Consider the following 14,134-nt stretch of genomic DNA (forward strand, 5'->3'; position numbering starts at 1 on the left):
ACATCTACTGCTGGTAATGTCTCAATTGTTTTTCCTTCTACCAATCTCCGTTTTGAAAATCATATCCTTACATTTCAACATCATTTCCTTTCTTCCTTATATTCCATTTTACCCCATGGATGTTGGATTGTTGACAGTGGTGCTACTTGTCACGTTTGTTCTGACCTGACATTATTCAGTGAGGTTGTTCCTGTAACAGGAGTCACAGTCTCTTTACCTAATGGCACTAGTGTACCCATAACTCACACGGAGACAGTGCATGTTTCTGATCATTTAGTCTTGCATAACGTTTTACATGTTGAATCATTCAAGTTCAGTTTGTTGAGTGTTAATTCTCTCTTACAAAATCATGATCTTTCGACTCACGTTTATCATGATTCTTGTTTCATTCAGGACCATATTTGGGACTTGACGACTGGTAGAGGATTACTTGTACATGGTCTTTACATATTGGAGCCTCATGTTAATGCTTTCTATGGATCCTTGGTTGATGGACATCTCTGGCATCAACGCTTGGGACATCCATCTTATACCAAGTTACAGCATATTCCCGGTATTCCTAAAGTTTCTTCTCCTCATTGTACTGTTTGTCCATTGGCAAAACAACGTTCTTTACCTTTTATTTCTAATAATACATTGTCTGCCCAACCTTTTGATCTAATACATACTGACATTTGGGGGCCTTTTGCTATTGAATCTGTTGAAGGATATAAATTTTTTCTTACTATTGTTGATGACTGTACTCGTGTGACTTGGTTATACATGTTACGAAATAAAAGCGAAGTTAAAACTGTGTTTCCTGATTTTCTTGATCATATTCATACACAATATCACTATGTTGTTAAGAAAGTAAGAAGCGACAATGCAAATGAATTGGCTTTCACAGATTTGTTCTTATCTAGAGGCATTATTCATCAATTTTCTTGTGCATACACACCACAACAGAACTCAGTGGTTGGACGTAAGCATCAACATTTGTTAAATGTAGCTCGTGCATTGCTATTTCAATCAGATGTGCCTCTCATATATTGGTCTGAATGTGTACTCACGGTTGTATTTTTAATCAATAGGACAGCCTCTTTGTTGTTAAACAAACTATCACCGTATAAGGCTTTATTCAAAAAGAAACCAGACTTTAGTTTTCTCAGATCATTTGGTTGCCTTTGCTATGTTTCTACTCTTGTTAAAAATAGACATAAGTTCACTCCCCGGGCTAATCCATGTGTGTTCTTAGGTTATGCCTTTGGTTATAAAGGATATAAGGTTTTCAACTTGGATACTAATATCGTTAGCATTTCTCGCAATGTCATTTTCCATGAAAATACATATCCATTTAAGAATGTTTCTCATTCTGAACCTGTTCCTGATTTGTTTTGTCCCTCTGTTCTGCTAATGCCTATACATGTTGCATTAGAATCCTATAGCTCCTTTGCATACATCATTGTCCCCGCATCCTGAAGCGTCATCTAGTGCCTCATTAGTGCAAGAGACTGTCTATTCCGACGCAGGATAACTTACGTTGAATAATGCTAGGCCTAAACGACATGCAAAAGCACCAGGTTGGCTTTCTGAATATCATTGCAATATGCTTCATAACCCTTCTCCATTGAGTCCTCATATTTCCGAGACTTTCAATTAAGCCATTCCTTTTCCTTTATCTCCGGTTCTTACCTATTCAAAACTACACCCATCATATAAATCTTTTGTTCTTTCTTGTACGATTGAGACTGAACCACATACTTTTCACGAGGCTGTGAAACTAAAAGTCTGGAAAGATGCTATGGGGGTGGAGGTTGTTGCTCTTGAGTACAAAGGGACGTGGACAGTTGTGTCTCTTCTGCCTGGTAAGCTTGTTATAGGCTGTAAATGGGTATATACTATAAAGTATAATCCCGATGGTACTATCTTGAAGTACAAGGCATGTTTAGTTGCGAAAGGCTACACACAGCATGAGGGGATCGACTATATCGATACATTTTCTCCGATGGCAAAGCTTGCTAGTGTCAAGCTTCTTCTGAGTCTTGCGGCTTGTTTTCGATGGAAGTTTACTCAAATGGATGTGACAAATGCGTTCTTACACGGGGACTTGGATGAGGAGATATACATGAGTCTTCCTTTGGGTTATACTCCCTCCAATGGAACTCCTCTTCCTCGTAATCCTGTATGCAGACTTCGCAAATCCTTGTACGGTCTTAAACAAGCCTCTCGCCAGTGGTACAATTGCTTTTCTGTTGTGGTCTTAGCTGCTGGATATGTTCAATCTCCGGTTGATAACACTTTTTTCATCCTCAAGACTCCTAGTTCTTTCACTGCACTTTTAGTGTACGTTGATGATATCTTGATTGCTTCTAGCAGTGATGTCGAGTTAGACGCTTTGAAGATAGCTCTACATAAAGATTTTGACATCAAGTATATGGGAACTCATCGTTTCTTTTTGGGTTTGGAGATTGCCCGTAACGCGTCTGGTATCTCTCTATGCCAACGAAAGTATGCTTTAGACATTCTCTCTTCCACAGGAATGTTAGCTTGCAAACCCGCGTATGTGCCTATGGATCTGTCTGTTCATCTTAGTAAGGACACATGGACTATGTTACCTTGTGCTAAGCCATATCAAGATTTGATTGGCCGTCTTTTATACCTTACTATCATGAGGCCTGATATCACATTCGCTGTGAAATACTTGAGTCAATTTCTCTCTTGTCCTACATACGTTCATATGCAGGCTGCTAATCGTGTTCTGAGATATCTCGAGTACAATCATGGTCAAGGATTGTTCTTTTCTGTTGACTCTGAAATTTGCTTGATAGCTTTTGCGGACTCTGACTGGGCGATATGTCTAGATTCCAGGCGATCAATCTCAGGATTTTGCATTTACCTTGGGAAGTCTTTGATCAATTTGAAGTCGAAGAACCAACAGACCGTGAGCCGTAGCAGCACTGAAGCTGAGTATCGCAGTATGGCCCTTGCTACTTGTGAGTTGTTGTGGCGTCACCAGCTTCTCCGGGACTTGAAAGTCATTGTCTGCACTTCTGCGAAGCTGTTTCGTGACAACAAGTCGGCTCTTCACATTGCAACGAACCCGGTGTTTCACGAGCACACCAAGCATGTTGAAATAGATTGCCACACAGTTCGTGATCAAGTGAAGAATGGTTTCATGAAGCTTTTCCATGTCTCGAGCTATAATCAACATGTGGATATCTTGACAAAGTCGTTATACCCCAGTCCATTTCATTCGATCATGCGACGTCTTTCCATTTCAAACCTTTATTCTCCATCATCGAATTCGGTTTGAGGAGGTGTATTAGGATATCCAGTTAAGTTAGATTAATCTTTGGTTAAGTCTCCTTTAGCTTAACCATAGGTTTGTTACTGGTTTAGTTTCCTTTTATCAAACCATGTATGTATATATACAAGTTGTACGTACATTGATCAGATATGAGAGTATTTTACAACTGTATAACAACTTTCTTAATATTACATGTGCTATTTCGGGAGCGCGAAGCATCCGGACCCTGGTAGCATGGGAGGTTCAGAACTATGCTTGGACAGAGTCGGGTCTGGAAAATATTGGGCAGAAACAAAAAAATAAATTGTCCATTATCTTCAAAAATCAGAAAAGCGTGACTAAAATACATATGACGTCCTTTTTTGAGAAAGGGCTTTACATATGACGTCCTTACCAGTAGAACTATATAAAATTCATGTTATTATTAGTCCTGTAAGTGTATATATATATATATTAGTTATATCTTGTTCAGTCGCAACGCACATGTTTTATTTACTTGTATTCATACCCCGCCCTGTTTGAACCCAATGTTGCCTTACCTTGGTTAAAACCCGCCAAATACAAAGTATGAGTACTGAAAAATTGTGTCAAATGTTTCCATGGCGAGTTGTTCGTTGTATAGGAAAATACAATGTTTTCAATTATTGTTACCACAGGAGGTAGTCTGCATATGAAAAACATTCATGTATATTTCATACAATTAGTTTATGCGGTAAACTATAATAAATTTTACCATAAGTCATTAGGTTATCTGTTGTGTCGTTTGGTGAAAAAAATAACTATTGAAAATTTTAACCATATTCTCCAAATTCACATTTTTAATTATTTTAGTTAGTTTCAGTATCACTTTAATGCTGAGTTAGAAGCATCTTTTGTTGGCTCTTCCAGCCCGTCCTCTGTTTTCTCTTAAAATGCAGTACTCTGGTTATGAGTTAGGGTTTAGAGATAAAAACAACTTTCTCAGCTTTGTTGGTTAATTAGTTGGATTGTACCAACTTAAACCAGCATTGTAACCAAACTCTCTTTTTTTTTTGATGTATAATTTTCACATTTCAACAAAAAAAGTTGATATGAGTTATCAGCAGAGGCAAAGCTAGTACAGTCACTATGGGGGCACACGCACGGGGGCGGACCCAGTCACATATCAGGGCACGTGCCCCATAGTAACGTTATACTTTTTGTTTTTAACACAATTTTGAGTATGTTAATCTGGAATATTTGGTTAAATTAGATCAATGGCGCCACATGCTACAACGTTTGACCATATTCATCCTTTTGTTATTTAATTTTTATTGTCAAACTTAACTTATATAATTACTCTTTGTTCTCATATTTATTTGTGTCATTTTTTGTTCCCTTAAACTTCATTAAATTAGTTATATTTGTCTAATTTGTTCAATTTTGTTGCGTAAATATCAATCTTGAAGTTCAAATTTCATATTTCCCTCATTCTATTTCTAACAAGATAAATATTTTATGTTTTATATGTATTAAAATATATTAAATTTTATAATAAATACATTATTTTTTTGTGATTAACTAATAGCAGTTAAGTAAATGTAATTATTATTGTAAGATTATAATTTTTAATTATTAACTCATATAAAATGTATTGAAAACATAAATATATCTTTAAAAGAAAAATTTTGTAAAACAATATTTTCAGAAACAAAAAGGAAATTTATTTAGCCGAAAGATTTATTGTAAGCATATAGCATTTAAACAATAATATAATAAAAACTGTAAAAAATATATATCATTGTGCCCCATATATTATATAAAATATTATTGTGCCCCATATATAATATTTTTCCAGATCCGTCCCTGCACATGCACCCATAATATTATTAATAATAGCTATTTAGTATGCAAACGTTCAACATAAATCAGTTGGTTGTGATGGTTTAATGCATAAGTGCACCCCCTCACTATCTCAGGTTCAATTCCCTCTTAGCCCATCTAAATTTCGTATATCTCATGCACCCGTTAGAAAATGATCCTTGCTCCGCCCCTGGTTGTCAGCAAAGAAAGTAATTTTTGTGCTCAACTCTACGAAAACGTTAAAATGTCGTTTGAACCACTAGATATGCCTCCGTTGAGAAGATTCAGAGATTTCAAGCACGAAGAACAGAAGGCAGGAGAAGGTAGAAAGAAATACTCGAATGCACATGTTTTTTTTTTTTGAACATAAACACATGTTATTTTTTGTTCATGTAGTATCTCCGATTAAGATAACCGAATCGTTTTAGAGTCTCATGTTGAAAGAAAAAAGTTTCAGTATTGTTGTAAATGATTGTAAGTGTAACGTCATAATGAAAACAAACAAGAAAGCAAATCAGTGCTAGTTATAAGTATGCCTTGATTTGGTCGCAAAGTAAGGTTTTCTGGACTATTTGTACCACGTAACAACAACTAACGACAGTCAAATGATTGTTTTGTTAATGTTAATGTATCTTCTTTTGGAAGGGAAAAAAGCTTCCTTAATTACTCTATAATGATTACAGTTTGGTAGATATGTTATCTTTGGAGATTGGTGGATCTACACGGTATTACTCGTCGCCCATCATTACTGTATATTTCATATAAATGTGTTATACTCCTCTATTTCAATTTAGTTTAACAATTTTTTTAGAAAAAAATAAAATGATGTTTTTCAATTTTTATATAAAAATGTTAATGTTATTTGATGTTTTTGACCATTTATATTATATTATATTATATGATTTTCTATTGGTTGAATTAGCTTTAGTCAATACAAAAAAATAAAATAAATAAAAGTTAACAATTTATTAACTGGTGTGGAAACTTTAAACACCAAGTAATTTGAAATAGAGTAAGTATGAATAACATCCATGTGTTAATTATTCCCTCCATTTAAAAATGTATGATATTTTTTAAATTTGAAATGTAATATTTTAATATTTAAAATTTAAAATGTAATATTTTTAAATTTATTAAAAGTTATATGATTACTCGTATTCAATAACGTTTCAGAATAAATGACTGAATTATTTTTTTTGGAAAAAAACTTAAAATGACAGGATTGGCTTATTTTTTAGTTTATATTTTGAATGATACTTTTTAGAAGAAAAAAGAAGTTGTTTTAACTTTATATATTTTAGCTAAAACTCTACACATTTTAAAATAGAGGAAGTACTGTATTAGGTAATTATCGAATCTAGAGAAACATAAATTGTCTTTTCAGTTTCTCTTTCAATTTTTTTTTTTGTTTGAACAACCCTCTTTCTAATTTCTATCATCACCGTTTTGTTTATTACGAAAAGTAGCCATGGGATGTGACACAACAAAAAAAGTAGCCATGGGATTGTCTTTATATGTTTCTGGTGGGAAAGCGATGGTTTATTGTAACCGAAGTGATAGTACCTACTGTCTACCATTTCCCATCTCTGAGAGCATGATTAACCCGGGGTTCTTATGATGAGGTTATTAGCGGAAGTTAAGAAACTGTTTCTTAACTTTTAACTAAAAAAGTTAAGAACCGGTTCTTAAAGAACTCGACTCTAAAATCTCAGGGTTAATCATGGTCTGAATATATCGAGTTTCACATGTTCTTCAGTTTCTCTTCTCGCATGGTAAGCTGATATCTTTTCTTATTCTTATAGATTCTCCATTTATTTATATATTTTAAATAAATATTTATATTAATATTATCAAAACACCGAACATTCTGTAGATGGGCGTTAGAACAGTTACAGTCTTCGGCATGGACAAAAGCCCGTAGATGGTAGATCTGAGAAATAGACTAGGTGTGTTTCCGACTTGTTCTTTGTAGCAAGATGTCCTCTACTTTCTTATTGTCTTGTTTTTTTTTTTTGCTAAAATCTACTTTCTTATTGTCGATTACCAAAACTAGTTTTTCTTGATATTTATTTATTGATTCGCTAAGTCCTTCTTCTACCCTCTTTGTATTTAAGAATAAAGTTAAATTAAAATATAGACTAAAATATAAAAATAGGTTGTAGAATCAATTAACAAAAACAAAGCTAAAAATTATTTTTCTTGATATATGTGAAAACCTAAAATCAGAATTTTCAAATCCATCTCTCAAATAGAGAGGAGTAGTATTTTCAATGATCATAAAAGAAATTTGTCAGTTTTTATTCGAAAATTGGAGCAAAATTGACTTTTTAGTATTTATTTCATGAAAATGTATTAACTGATATTTCATCATAACTTTGCTTGGAAATTTTCCATGTTCGATCTATTCTTCCTTTAAAATATTGTAAAAGAAGAAATAAATAAATAAACTTTTACTTTTAAAAAATAAAATAAAATAAAAAGACTTTTCCCTTTTAAACAGAAAAAGGCCGCTTGAAGTTTCAAATTAAATGATGAATGTGTCTGTCTAAATTCAAAAACCGTTTTTGTCATCTTCCTCTCAATTCTCAGATGATGAAAGTTTCAGACTCGTCTTCACCGACAGGAGTTCTCGAAGAGTTCTTCAGAACCGAAGAATTCGAAAGCTCCCAGACTACAACAACCAATAAGAACCCTTCCTCCTCCTCCTCCCGTTTCAGCAGGGTTGTTCATCTTCTAAGAAGCACGTCCAAAAAATCGCTAGAGAATCTGAAGGTCCCGTTTCAGTACAACAATTCCGTTACAAGCTCATTGAGAAGATGCAGTAGCTTGAGAGACAGTCTCAGATTTGGCTCCTCCAATGATTCTCCCGTTCTTGCACACTCTCCTCGAAGAATCTTTTCTTTTTCTGATCTCAAAACTGCCACCAACAATTTCGCTCCAGGTATATATGTCATACAATGTTAGGATTGTTGTTGTTTTTTAAGAAAATTAGAATTTCATATTATGATTATTCTTAGTCTAGTTATGAAGCCATAACTAAAATAAGTTTGACCATTAGTTGTAGGTAAATATTTTTGTTTTTTGAAATTGGGCAGAGAATCTAATTGGAAAAGGAGGTTACGCTGAAGTTTACAAGGGGAAGTTTTCAAATGGACAAATGGTAGCCATAAAACGGCTTATGCGTGGAAACAGCGAAGAGATCATTATAGATTTTCTATCAGAGATGGGTATAATGGCACATGTTAACCATCCAAATATAGCGAAGCTTTTAGGCTATGGTGTCGAAGGAGGAATGCACCTTGTTCTTGAGTTGTCACCTCATGGGAGCTTAGCTTCTATGCTTTATAGTAAACCCTCTTCCTTCATCACTACCCTTGCATGCCTTTTGTATTCAAAAATTAAAATAATTAATTGTTTGATGATGTGATAGGCTCAAAGGAGAAGATGAAATGGAGCATCAGGTACAAAATAGCTTTGGGAGTTGCAGAGGGCCTGGTGTATCTTCACAGTGGATGTCACAGGAGAATCATTCACAGAGATATCAAAGCCGCAAACATTCTTCTCACGCATGATTTTTTACCTCAGGTACAGTAGATACTTATTATATTTATTTTCAGTTCTTAAAATGTCTTTTTGTGTTAGATATGCGACTTTGGGCTTGCGAAGTGGCTACCTGAACATTGGACACACCATATAGTTTCCAAATTTGAGGGCACATTTGGGTGAGTCTGTGCATTAAGCATATATATGCTTCCTTGGGATAATTGTTCAGACATGGTTTATCTTTATTTCTTTCAGATATCTTGCTCCTGAGTACTTAACACATGGGATAGTAGATGAAAAGACTGATGTATTCGCCTTGGGTGTACTTTTACTAGAACTTGTTACTGGACGACGAGCTCTTGACTACTCCAAGCAAAGTCTTGTTCTATGGGTTAGTCCCAGAGAGCCAATATAATTGTGAGAGTTGAAATTCCACATCTGTTCTTATAGTTCATTAGTGTTTGTTTCTCAGGCTAAACCATTGATGAAGAAGAACAAAATTAGAGAGCTAATTGATCCATCTTTAGCGGGCGAATATGAATGGACCCAGATTAAGCTTGTGGTTTTGGCTGCTTCGTTATCAATCCAAGAGTCATCTTTAGAGAGGCCTGGGATGAGTCAGGTACATAGTCAACCAAACTGTCTTGTATAACAAGTAAAGATATCACCTTTGTTTTGATATTTTGTCTTAAAATTAGGTCGTTGAGATCCTCAAAGGCAACTTGAACGATCTCAAGTGCATCACGAAATGCAGAGTTCCCTTTTATCGAAAAGCTTTTAGAGATGAGAACATGTCAAGAAATATTGAGAAAATTAGATCTTGAAGAAAGGAAATGGATGAAACTCAACAAAGGGAAAAGAAGAGATATAGATGGCTTACATCATTTTTGAATAAAAATTCGTTATGCATCACTTGTCAACAAGATATTAATGGAAATGGTAAGCACATATAGTGAGTGTATTCTTTGTAAATTTTCTGTATTTATTGAAAGCATACAAGTATTGGTACTGAGCTAAAGCGAATAAAACCCTTGCTTTACGTTCCAAAATTATGTTATACTTATATTTCAGGGGCAACAGTTTAACTAAAAACGGCAATGGTGTAGTAGTTGGTGCTAAAACTTGTGTTACGGATGTGGTGGCTTTGATTTTATACTCTTACATTTTTATAGGCTATATATTTTATTGAAGGATTTAAAGTTGCTGGGCTTTAGGCGCCACGGACTGGCCTGACTTATTGCAGGCATTCTGACAATCTGTTTCAAAATTGGACATTTTTTTCCTTCTAATTTGTGTGCGCGTGAAACCAACACAAGTGTTACATATGTGTTTTTAACACTTTTAGTTTATTAAACAAACTTCTCAGGGATGGACACAAGTAAGATACTTTCCATTTTGGTATATTTGATATTTGACTTGTCCTATAAGAGTAATATAAATTCAGACTTGTACTTGACTTACTAAAAATGAGTATTTGTTATTTCGAGTACTTACTCAGAAATGAAATACTTGCAAATTACTTGCTACTTTAAAATACTTGCGAGTTATTTGCAAATATTTTTGAATACTTGAAAATTACTTACTAAATAATACAATAATACTCTACTATAAATAAATTTATATTTTATTTTGTTTATACTGTTAGAAAAATACGGAAAATATTCTAATTCAAATATTGTGCATATTGTAAAAAAGAAAGTGATCAGAAACATCGATATATACGGATATCTTTTGCTTTTCATAACAACAAAAATGTCTTCTATAGGCAAGTAACGAGTAATACAAACTGAGTAACAAATTTTTTTTCATACTTGTTACATTTATACTTGCAAGTATTACTTGATACTCGACTTGATAACGACGACTACTTGAAAAATCAAGACGGAAGCGGGGCGAGTAGCAAATATAAGATGAGTAACAAGTATTTGTGCCAAATTCTAATCGGTGATAATTATATATAAGGAAAAATCGTTTCTACGCTAAAGTTTTTCTGTACAAATCAAGATCAACGCAAATGTTACTTTTGATCAAATAAATTGATACGAATTAATTGGTATCAATGTGGCATCACATAGCTGTTATTAGAAGCAATAAACCTGAGTCATGCGACTTGGAAATTAAAAAAACGTACGCAAAGGTGTAACCATCGAAAAAATTAAGTATAAGGATGGTGTATCTTCCGGCCAATGTTTTTAAACCCGACCTGGACACTGAACCAGACAACTTGTCGGGTCGCTGGATTACTGGGTCGACCGCGGATGAACCGTAGACTAATAAATGAATTAATTTTATTATATAATAATATATTAGCTATGATAATAAAAATATAGAAACTAAAGTTTAATATTTTCTAAATGTTTTTTAAAACATAAAATAATAGTCTGGATATGTATATATTTTATGTTTTTTTAGACAATACTTAACTTTAGTTTTTATATTTTTATTTTTAATTGACATACAAAATATCAAAAAATAGTTTAGACTATTTAAAATTTTCTGTAACAAGGTAAGAGTTTTAAAATCTAAAAAAATCAAGACATAAAATTCATAAATATTTAAATGTCTAATATGAATAATAAATTAAATTTCAAATCCAAAATAAACCAAAAGTAAAAGATCATTGTGATAAATTGTCAATAACGAAAATAAATTAACACCAAATCACATCAGTCGTGCACTTCATTTTCTTCAGGTGGAGAAAATCACAAATATAAAACTGAAAAGTAAAAACATAACTTCTTTTTTATGTCATCACTTAACTTCTTAATTGAAAACTTAAAATATAAAACATAATCTAAAACCATAATTAAAAACTTAAAAAATAAAAGTTATTTATTGATTCAATCGGTGGTTAAACCGGTATCGGGTTCCGGGTTTTAGTGGGGGGCTTTTGCGTATTTTTACTGGTTTCTAAATATTGAATTTTTCACAAAGTCCAAACCGGATTTTTTTTCTGGGTCACCGGGTTTACCGGTTTAACCGCGAGTCAGGATCGGGTTTCAAAACACTGCATCCAGCCGTAGATAAATGAATGGACATAATAACAACTTATGTGAAATTATATCTTACGACTTTATAATCTTTATTCAAATGAATGAAAATTTAGGGATTGGAAAAAAAGAGAGAATAATTTAATGGAAATTGCATTCACCAGCCAAACAAAAAACCGTAATTCATTAATTAACTAAAATTCTTTACAAAATTAATTTTTTTTTATTTTAAAAAACATACTCCCTCTGTTTCTAAAAGATCTATATTTTAGAAAAAAAATTGTTTGAAAAAGATACATTTTTTACATTTTCAATGCATAAATTAATTGCAAATTGTAAACTTCAAAAAATATAATTTTGTTTATTAAAATTATATTGGTTAAAAGTTATAACCTAAAAGAGAAATACCCTAGGACAGAACTAAAAAAGTTTTTGTCACAAATATAGACTCTAAGGATCAAAATGACCAAAATGTTTTATTAAAGAGGTAAATATACATTAATACCCATAGGGTTAACTAATCCAAACCATAAAAAATAAATATTAAAAATTTGAAAATAAAAATTTTAAAAATAGTTTCAAAAAATATTTTCGAATTATAAAAAAAAAATTTGAAAAAGAAAAAAAAAATTCAAAAAGAAAAAAGAAAAAAATTTATAAAAATGTTCGAATTTGAAAACATATAATCTAAAACTATAATCTTTTTTAAAAAATTTTTATATATCTAAGGTATTAGAGTCTTTTTACTTATTAATTGAAACATGTTGGTTATTTTTCTCCTTGTGGAAAACTTGTTGTAATAAGAGCCATCATACAATAAGTAAAATGGAGATATAAGCATCAGTTAGGGTGTCCACGTCAGATTGATAATTCATACCAATTATAGAGTTTTAACTCGTCACGTCAGAAGAGTTTAAGACAAAACTGGTCATTCGTTTGGGCTGTGTATATATTTTTAAATGGCAACTCAAGCCCATCTAGCCTTTAGTCTCGGTAGCGTTGAGTTTTGATCTTCTGACTCTTCCACTTAATCGTCACAGCGTTACAACTCTTCCTCAATCCATTATCCTCTTTAATCCTTTGTAATTGTTTTGTTCCACCTTCCCCTCTTCCTCCTATATAAAGTGCTTCATTTGATCTTCAGTTCAACCCTGATCGAAAACCTCCACTGAAGAAGCTACTGCTACGGCCATGAAATCCAACGGAAAGTCTCCCGTCTCCACCGGGAAGTCACAATCTGTGAAATCTTTGGAACAGAAACCACTGTGAGTAAATTCAATAATTCTTTTACTAAAGTTTGAAACTTGGAACATTAATCTGTGAGTTGTGTCTAAATCTAGATGATTTGTTCGTTTGTCTTGGTATCAGACGAAATCAAGGCTACAGATGTTGATGTAATCCCCAAGATACCGTTATTTTGATCCAAATCGATCTGACGACCTCCGTTAGTGACGTAACTTCACATATACAAATATCATGGTACTTAAATACTCCCTTACACAATCGTGATATGCCTTTCTTAAATTATAAAGTTTTTAGTTTTTGATGAAAGACACCTTCTGGAGGCTGTTTCTGAAAGGGAATTCACATTGACGGTATGGTGTCAGGTGCCAACACATCACTCCCATACCTAATGATGATTAAGTTCCGACCAGGCTCTGTTTTCTTTTATATAAAAAGGATTGTCTTTTAAGTGTTTATGCAGGATGAAGAGAAGCGTAGAAACAACAGAATCTGTGACATGCTTTTCACAGCAACGTCTCATCGCCTTGCTGATTTCATCTTCTCTCTTGGAAACTATTGCTTGCAATTGAGTGACAGAGAGAGAATAGACGTTAAGCTGAAGATCACATCTGATCTCATGTTTGTCAATCAACTGAAATATAACTTTCCTATCTTTTCTCACTTCATGGTGGAGAATAGGTTTAATAGGGAGCATCACCATGGAGAATAGGTTTCTTTTACTGCTGCTCTCTTTGTTTTAATTGTGACTTGGAAGTTATCTTTTCATATTGATTTCTTTTCCCAAAACAACACATATGAGGCGTGAAAGTGCCAGTGTTGTCATCGTAGTAGTAAAGTACGTTGATCCAGCTGGTGAGTGGCATGACTTATTAACCTTCTTCTTCCATTATAATTAGAGTGCCCAAGTATTTTCCCTGTTAAACCCTTTGTCCCCATGTTATCTATTGAATGACAATTTGATTGCTCCTTTGTTCAATTAGACAAATCTTCTTTTTTTCTTGTGGTATGTAGGTAGTAATGATTCTTTTCAGCTCTTTGACAGTAGAAATACATTTAGCTCATACTTTGCAAGGTTCTTCTTCCCAATGTGCATGCAAAATTAAAGTTGCATTCGTTTCAGAGTTGCTGCTCCCGGATGTTTTTCTGTCAATAAAAGTGTTTCTTTTCTCTTTTACAGTATCTCTTTTATTTACAAGGTTCCACAGCTTACCACAACAATAGGGGTGATTCACAACGATAGAGATAATGT

The 14,134-nt window shown here is 33.3% G+C and overlaps 1 protein-coding gene across 1 annotated transcript; it reads left to right on the forward strand.

Annotated features, from left to right (window-relative positions):
- The first annotated feature begins 7,306 nt into the window (after positions 1 to 7,306).
- On the forward strand, positions 7,307 to 9,699 carry LOC111197875 (receptor-like cytosolic serine/threonine-protein kinase RBK2). The gene is made up of 7 exons (XM_022707970.2): positions 7,307 to 8,048; positions 8,203 to 8,454; positions 8,538 to 8,692; positions 8,750 to 8,829; positions 8,906 to 9,041; positions 9,123 to 9,272; positions 9,349 to 9,699. The coding sequence occupies exons 1-7, from the start codon at positions 7,643 to 7,645 to the stop codon at positions 9,472 to 9,474; spliced, it is 1,305 nt and encodes a 434-aa protein (XP_022563691.1). The 5' UTR covers positions 7,307 to 7,642; the 3' UTR covers positions 9,475 to 9,699.
- Positions 9,700 to 14,134: the final 4,435 nt, after the last annotated feature.

Source organism: Brassica napus, chromosome C8, assembly GCF_020379485.1.
Source record: "Brassica napus cultivar Da-Ae chromosome C8, Da-Ae, whole genome shotgun sequence".
NCBI classification, from domain to species: Eukaryota; Viridiplantae; Streptophyta; class Magnoliopsida; order Brassicales; family Brassicaceae; genus Brassica; species Brassica napus.